The 7,299-nt window shown below is 33.1% G+C and overlaps 1 protein-coding gene across 1 annotated transcript; it reads left to right on the forward strand.

Annotated features, from left to right (window-relative positions):
• Window positions 1-345: 345 nt before the first annotated feature.
• On the forward strand, window positions 346-6,411 carry LOC106775961 (beta-glucosidase BoGH3B). The gene is made up of 9 exons (XM_014663224.2): window positions 346-619; window positions 1,528-1,732; window positions 1,966-2,056; window positions 2,542-2,687; window positions 3,035-3,278; window positions 4,403-4,507; window positions 4,590-4,772; window positions 5,221-5,422; window positions 5,713-6,411. The coding sequence occupies exons 1-9, from the start codon at window positions 469-471 to the stop codon at window positions 6,189-6,191; spliced, it is 1,806 nt and encodes a 601-aa protein (XP_014518710.1). The 5' UTR covers window positions 346-468; the 3' UTR covers window positions 6,192-6,411.
• The last annotated feature ends 888 nt before the right edge of the window (window positions 6,412-7,299 follow it).

Below are 7,299 nucleotides of genomic sequence, written 5' to 3' on the forward strand. Positions count from 1 at the left end.
CATATTTCTTGTAGAAAGATAGTAACATATGATTTTTTAATGAAATTATTAATCTTATTATAAAATAAAATAAGATATGTGTTATTTTTTGTAATAATAAAAATAATAAAATAATAAAATTGTAATTATAAAAATAAATAAGAATAATTTATATAATTTAATTATTGATAGTTTTTATTTATTTTATAAATTATTTTTATTTATCTATTTAAAAAATATATTTAAATTTTAAAAATTGTTTAAATTTAAAAAATGAATTAAAAATAAATAAAACTATAACTTTTATAAGAATAAAAATGAAAAAAAGAAAAGAAAAGAAAGGAAAAGACCACTTAGTCAGTTCAGTACAAAACATGATGATAATCTCTAAAACTGAGGAGAAATGGAAAGTGAAGTAACATTTGGAGGAAGAACTTAATCTTGTTGATAGTCTTGTTGTCAGCAGAAAAATCCACACAGCAGCAAAACATGGCTTGCGTGTACAAGAATCCCAACGTGCCCATTGAAGTTCGTGTGAAGGATCTTCTTTCCCGCATGACTCTGAGGGAGAAGATTGGTCAGATGACCCAAATTGAGCGCACTGTTGCAGACAATTATGCCATTCGGGATCTTTCCATTGGTACCCTTTAACCCACCTCTTGCGATGTGCCTCTTCCATGTGGTATTTTCTGAAGGGTTGACCTTGTTGGTGTTGGGTTGAATTTGAGGGACTCCATTTGAGAGTTTGTTTTAAAAATGGAAAATTTGATGCTGGTGTGTTTTTGTGCTACTTTGAACTGTTGCAGTTTGAAAAGAATTTGAGAGAACCCAAATTGAGAGCTTCTTGGAAATGGGAACTTCAATTCTGCTTGTATTTGTGAAATGATTATAGTTCAAGACCGCTAGAGTCCTATGGAATCTTTACATAACATATAATTGAATCTTAATAACTTTTTCTGTAAATATAAATTCTCATTTTGTCAAGTAGACACTGATCATGTAATAATTTCTCATATTTGTTTGTGCCATGGTTACCTGGTGATCCCAAACCATGTAACAATTTGTGGTATTTATGCTCCTATTTTGTATGCCTCTTGAAATGAATTGGTGGGACCCCAATTGAGTGTGTCTCTTGAAAATGGGAACTTTGACGTCTCTATATTTGATTTACATTTTGTTCAACTTTGAATTTGCCAGAATTTCAAATCAATTTGAGAGGCCCCAATTGAGAATTGCCTAAAAAAATGGAAACTTTGCAGTGTGTTTGGTTGAACAACTTAGATGAGAGGGAAAACGAGGGGGCTGAAATCCCTCTGCTTCCAGCTTTGCTTCCCGCCTTCTAATGTTGGGAAATTTTGGAGAGGAAAAGCAGTGGTCTATAATTTGAGATTTTATTTTTTGTCTTTTGTCTTTCGTCTTCTCATAATTTCCCTCCCCTTCTCTCCTTTAGACCAAGTGCTCTATCGGTATCCCTTGAATGTGCTTGTATTGTTCTTGGATTGGACCCTTCTTTGGCAGTTGATTACGTAGTATATGTGCACATTATAGGGAGCATACTGAGTTCTGGAGGTAGTTCACCGTTTGAAAAGGCACAGTCGTCTGATTGGGCTGATATGGTGGATGGCTTTCAAAAACTGGCTCTACAGTCTCGACTGGGGATCCCACTTCTCTATGGGATTGATGCAGTTCATGGTAATAACAGTGTCTATGGGGCTACCATATTTCCTCACAATGTTGGTCTTGGAGCTACTAGGTCAGTACTCACTTTTTCATATGTTTTTAAACTAAATTAGCAAAGTGTAATATTATTACTCTACTGGGATGATTCTCTTGTACTGAAAGAGATAAAATACAAAGATGCTAACTTCATGAGAAATGGTGCTGCAATGGTTTGCTGGACGTGCTGAATTACATTGGCATTTGAGTTTATGTGACTCTTTTTGCCATTGAAATCAATCTTAAATTTCACTGTTGGAATGCTTATAGGGACAGTGATTTAGTTCGAAGAATTGGAGCTGCTACGGCACTTGAAGTTAAAGCAAGTGGAATTCACTATAGTTTTGCTCCATGTGTAGCGGTAAGGAATTGCAATCAACTATAGTCCTGCCGCTTTTGCAAAGTAAAATCACTTGGATCTCCATTTTCTGCAAGTTTTTCAATTTTGAAAATTTTGCATAAAGTTTTTCCCTGGGTGCATTCACTATTTATCAGTCTTTGATGTTCACTGGTGATTCCATTATAAACTTCGTATATCCTTGTTTGGTAGGTAGCATGACAATGACACACTTTCCAAGAATCTGGTACTTTACAATCAATTCTCAAAGATTGCACCAGTTCCAGAGATTTAAGATTTTTTTCCATTAAAAACAATAGATGGGTATTATTATATTTTTCTGAAAATATCTGCGTATTTATCTTAAAATCAGTTTCTAATAAGAGTTAAAGCGCAAAGAATGATCAAAATATATCCGTATATGTCATATTTTTCGTTTCACTTTTCCTCATTTAAGTCTCCGCATCTAAACAATAAAGGAATGACATTTTACTTGGCTAAATATGCAGGTTCTAAAAGATCCAAGGTGGGGAAGATGCTACGAGTCTTATAGTGAGGATACTGAAATAGTTAGAAAGATGACTTCCATTGTATCAGGTTTGCAAGGCCAGCCTCCAGAAGGACATAAACATGGATACCCTTTTGTAGCTGGAAAGTAAGCAAAATCCATATATATAAATTTAAACAAAATATTTTTGTTAAAAAGAGTTTTGAAAACTAACTATTTCTGTTCCAATAACTATTTCTATTGACACTTGACGCGAGGACGGCTACAACATTTTGTTCTATGTTCTTTCTATTTGTTGTCTTTTTATATCATTTTCCATAATTCGTATTCAGGAAAGGATTTTGTCCCCTTTTATTCAGTTGCAAAAATTTATTTTCTTTTTTGTTACATATTTTCTGATTTGCTTCTTTCTGCCCATGGCTTAAACTTGTAATTATTTTGAAAAACTTTTCCTAATTATTGATCATGCATCTTATGTTAAAGTTATTTTACAGGAACAGTGTTGTTGCTTGTGCCAAGCATTTTGTTGGAGATGGAGGTACTCATAAAGGTGTGAACGAGGGAGATACTATAATATCCTATGAAGACTTGGAGCGAATTCACATGGCACCTTACTTAGACTGCATTTCTCAGGGAGTTTCAACCATTATGGTCTCTTATTCTAGCTGGAATGGACGCAAACTTCATGCTGACCATTTTCTTATAACTGAAATCTTGAAGGACAAGTTAGGTTTTAAGGTAAAATAACTTAATAAATCTCTCTTTATTACTGGATAATTTTCAAGTTGCATTTGAATCAATGTGCTTGAAAAGTATGTTATCTAATTTTTTGTTACCAGATGTTTTCAGTATATCATGGATGAATACCAGAACCACTTTTCCATTTTATGTTCTGCCATTTTATTTTTGAAAAAAATAGAGGATCTTCTGGTTTTCTTTTTATTATAAGAGGCTAGGCTAGACTAAAACTAAGTATTTCAAACCTTACCTTAGGCTTTCGACTGCTTCGAGAGCATCTAGACTAGGCCATTCCCCTATTTGTGAGTTTCTGATTCAACTCGATCAGTCACCTGAGAAAAATCACATTATTGATAAATAGTAAGTTAGCAACTCATGAATAGAATAAGAAAATAAAGACGAGCTGGATTGGCTTACGGAAAATGAAGTCACTTATCAATCGATAACTATATGCGTTACATAACTTCAATTCCACTTATTAGGTTTAGCTGTTAGTATTGTTGTCCCTTGAGATTATACCATAATGAGCTTTCACTAGGAGCATGTTTGGATTTGTGGTAGGGAGCCTCAAACCCCTGTTTAACAGACTACATTGATTTTCTATAAAATGAATGTTCAATTGTTTCAAGCATGATTTTGCTCCTAAAAGATTATAGCTTTTTGTGTTGGGTGCAGATTTTTACACTAAGTCATACTACAAACTTTCTTTTGAGATAAACGTTTTCAAACATAAGACCATTTCACTTAAACCAAAAACAATTTTGTAAAATGAAGATAGTTTAAAATCAGTTTGCAAATGCTCATAGCTCACCCGAATATTCTGAGTAGTAAAAAAATTCAATCCTTACTGTCCCTATTCTTCGAGTAAAAGGTTATTTTTGGCACATGGTATAACAGGTTCCCACCTTCCGTGCACCTGAGTTCAAAAAGATCCTGTGAGAAGAGCTTTTACCAAGCTTCCTCCACCTAGTGACTTAAGCTTTTACAACAAACGGTCTTGACAATATCTGGAAACTTCTAATAAGATATGATAACAATGACTGAAATTGTTTTTCATTTTCTTGTGTTTCTGGTTTTGATTATAACATCTGTTTTAAAATATTCCTAGACCATTGCTGTTATAGGGATTTGTGATTTCTGACTGGGAGGGACTTGACAGACTTTGCCAGCCTCACGGGTCAGATTATCGGTCCTGCATCTCCTCTGCAGTCAATGCTGGAATTGACATGGTATGGATCTTCGGTAAAAGAAATTTTTTTATCATAATGTGTTTTTCTTAATCTGTTTTCATCTATTCAATAAAATATGCAGGTGATGGTAGCTTTAAGATACAAACTTTTCATTGAAGAATTGACCTCTCTGGTTAAAACAGGGGAAGTACCTCTAAGCAGAATTGATGATGCTGTTGAGCGAATTTTGAGAGTAAAGTTCGCTGCTGGGCTTTTTGAATTTCCTATTAGTGACAGATCTCTGTTAGATACAGTTGGTAGCAAGGTAATCACTAGCTCAGCACACAGTGAATTTCTTTTATCCATTGTATAGGCTAGGTTTTTATATGTAACTAGAACAACTTATAGTATACCATTTGATATATTTTAGGAAAATGATTAATCAAGCAATTACGGTAACCTATTATGACCAACCAATCTATTGGTGCATCATTCTAAACTAGAAATATGTTTGTCAGGTATCCTAATTTAACCTGAAAATTAGGTAATAATAAAGGGAAGGAAACTATATTTTGTGAGAGCTTTAGGAAACAAATGCTTTAACATATGATAAAGAACAAAATTTAGTAACACGGATTCCATTTTACATTTCTATTACAACTATGTACTTCCAAGTTCCCATTTCGTCGCATGTTGATGTTCTATGTTCCTCAGTTAATTGTTTGCTAGTATCATGTTTTAACTCCGTTTTTCACATAATACTATTTCTGCAGCCACATAGAGATCTTGCTCGTGAAGCAGTTCAGAAGTCCCTGGTTTTGTTGAAAAATGGGAAATATCATAACAAACCTTTTCTTCCATTGAACAAGAATGCTAAGAGAATCCTTGTTGCCGGAACACATGCAGATGATCTCGGATATCAATGTGGAGGTTGGACTAAAACTTGGTATGGAATGAGCGGGCGAATCACAGTTGGTAAGACATACTTTTGTGCTGCTTTTTGTTTTCTGTTGATTCTTGAAAACAGAAACTTTGTTGCTTCTCCATGGTAGTTGAGTACTGGGGTGAAGTTTTTTTGACAATCAGAAACTTTAGTTTCTGATTTTATAAATCTAGAAATTCATTTGGTCCATCCTTCCCTCTGAAGTCTCAACCATAGTTTTTCTCATTCCTTGTCACTAATGTTAATACTCTATATTTCTCTGTTCTAGAGTATTTTTTGTTAAACATTGCTGTTAACATGTAGCTTACACCTACCATTATAGGGACAACAATTTTAGATGCTGTAAAGGCGACTGTGGGAGCTGAAACAGAAGTTATATACGAGAAATATCCATCAAAGGGCACCATAGAACGTAACGAATTCTCTTTTGCAATTGTAGCTGTTGGTGAACCACCATATGCTGAGACCTTAGGTGACAATTCAGAGCTAAGAATCCCCTTAAATGGAACTGATATCATAAGCCTAGTTGCTGACAGAATCCCAACTGTGGTTATTCTGATATCTGGAAGACCTTTATTGTTGGAGCCATGGCTATTGGAAAAGATTGATGCTCTTGTTGCTGCTTGGTTTCCAGGTAGTGAAGGGGAAGGAATCACAGATGTTATCTTTGGCAGTCATGATTTCAAAGGTAAATTACCAGTGAATTGGTTCAGAAGAGTTGAACAGCTTGATCAGCCAAGTGATGGAGTTAATTCACTTGAACCATTATTTCCTCTTGGTTTTGGTCTCTCATATCATTAGAAGAGTTAACATGAACAAGTGCCATCTCAAGCACCCTAAGATACATAGCCAAGGACTTGATAAAGGCAGATTCAGAATATTTGTTGCCCTCCTATCACTATGGCTGAGTTCAAATGGGTGTAAAAATGTGTGAAGTTTGAATATTTAAAGTTAAAAACAATACATTAATCTATGATAATAATAAACAAAAAAAAGTGTTTTTCACTTTGCATTTACTCAAGGTTGTTTTTGTTTGAGGAAATAGGGTGATTTGACATAGATAATATCAGAATAAAGTTTTGTAGAATATGATCTTTTCACAAATCTGTGCTTAACTCAATACCCTCTATTACCTTATATACATAATAGATAATATTACGTAAAAGATTGTGGTGATAGTTGTTTAAAGTCTCCATAATAATAGATTATAACACTCTTATAATTGATTATATCTTTATTTTTTATAATAAAGAATTATTAAACTAATAATAGAAATATATAATAAGTAAAATGATTAATAATAAATAAAATAATTTCTCTTTTTCTTTCATTCATTTTCTACTAAATGGTCTATGTTGTTAACACATTTTTTACTTTTTATTTCTTTACCAAATTGAGAGATTGGTAGTTCAATTTTTTGTGGATGTGTTTTGATGATCGTGGGGGACAAAATCCTATTTGACAATCACTGCATATCCTTTTATTGCAAAAGACTATGTCTCAAGTAGGTTGTGAACAAGAAAAATATATAAAAATAATAATTATAAATAGCATCACTATTTAATACTTATTATCTTCGGATTATTTTTTTCAGGTAAGTTTACATAGAAAGATAAGATTGTGAAAGATGGATGTTAACACAAACGATGAATTCAAAGAATGTTACCTAAAGCTATGTAATAAAGATATATTTTTTCTAGAATGTTATTACAATTTTTTAAATCTCTTTCGTATTACAAGCATCTCCGTGTCTGAAATTGAAAACAAAAATAGTAATTTGTTGAGGGTTAGTCTCATTCTATTTTTATAACAAAAATGAAAAGGTAACCATATTTTGCTGCTTAAGAGAGTTTATTGTTTGAAGTTTTAGACTCCCAAGGTTGATTTTTTCTAAATTAGGGTTAAATAA

This window comes from Vigna radiata, chromosome 10 (genome assembly GCF_000741045.1).
Source record: "Vigna radiata var. radiata cultivar VC1973A chromosome 10, Vradiata_ver6, whole genome shotgun sequence".
NCBI classification, from domain to species: domain Eukaryota; kingdom Viridiplantae; phylum Streptophyta; class Magnoliopsida; order Fabales; family Fabaceae; genus Vigna; species Vigna radiata.

Bases quoted from the DNA above. Each gene is read 5' to 3' on its own strand.
- LOC106775961 (XM_014663224.2), top strand. From the start codon at position 469: ATGGCTTGCGTGTACAAGAATCCCAACGTGCCCATTGAAGTTCGTGTG. The intron at 1,733-1,965 runs GTCAGTACTCAC...GAATGCTTATAG, and splicing joins GTTGGTCTTGGAGCTACTAG to GGACAGTGATTTAGTTCGAA. The intron at 4,773-5,220 runs GTAATCACTAGC...CTATTTCTGCAG, and splicing joins TAGATACAGTTGGTAGCAAG to CCACATAGAGATCTTGCTCG.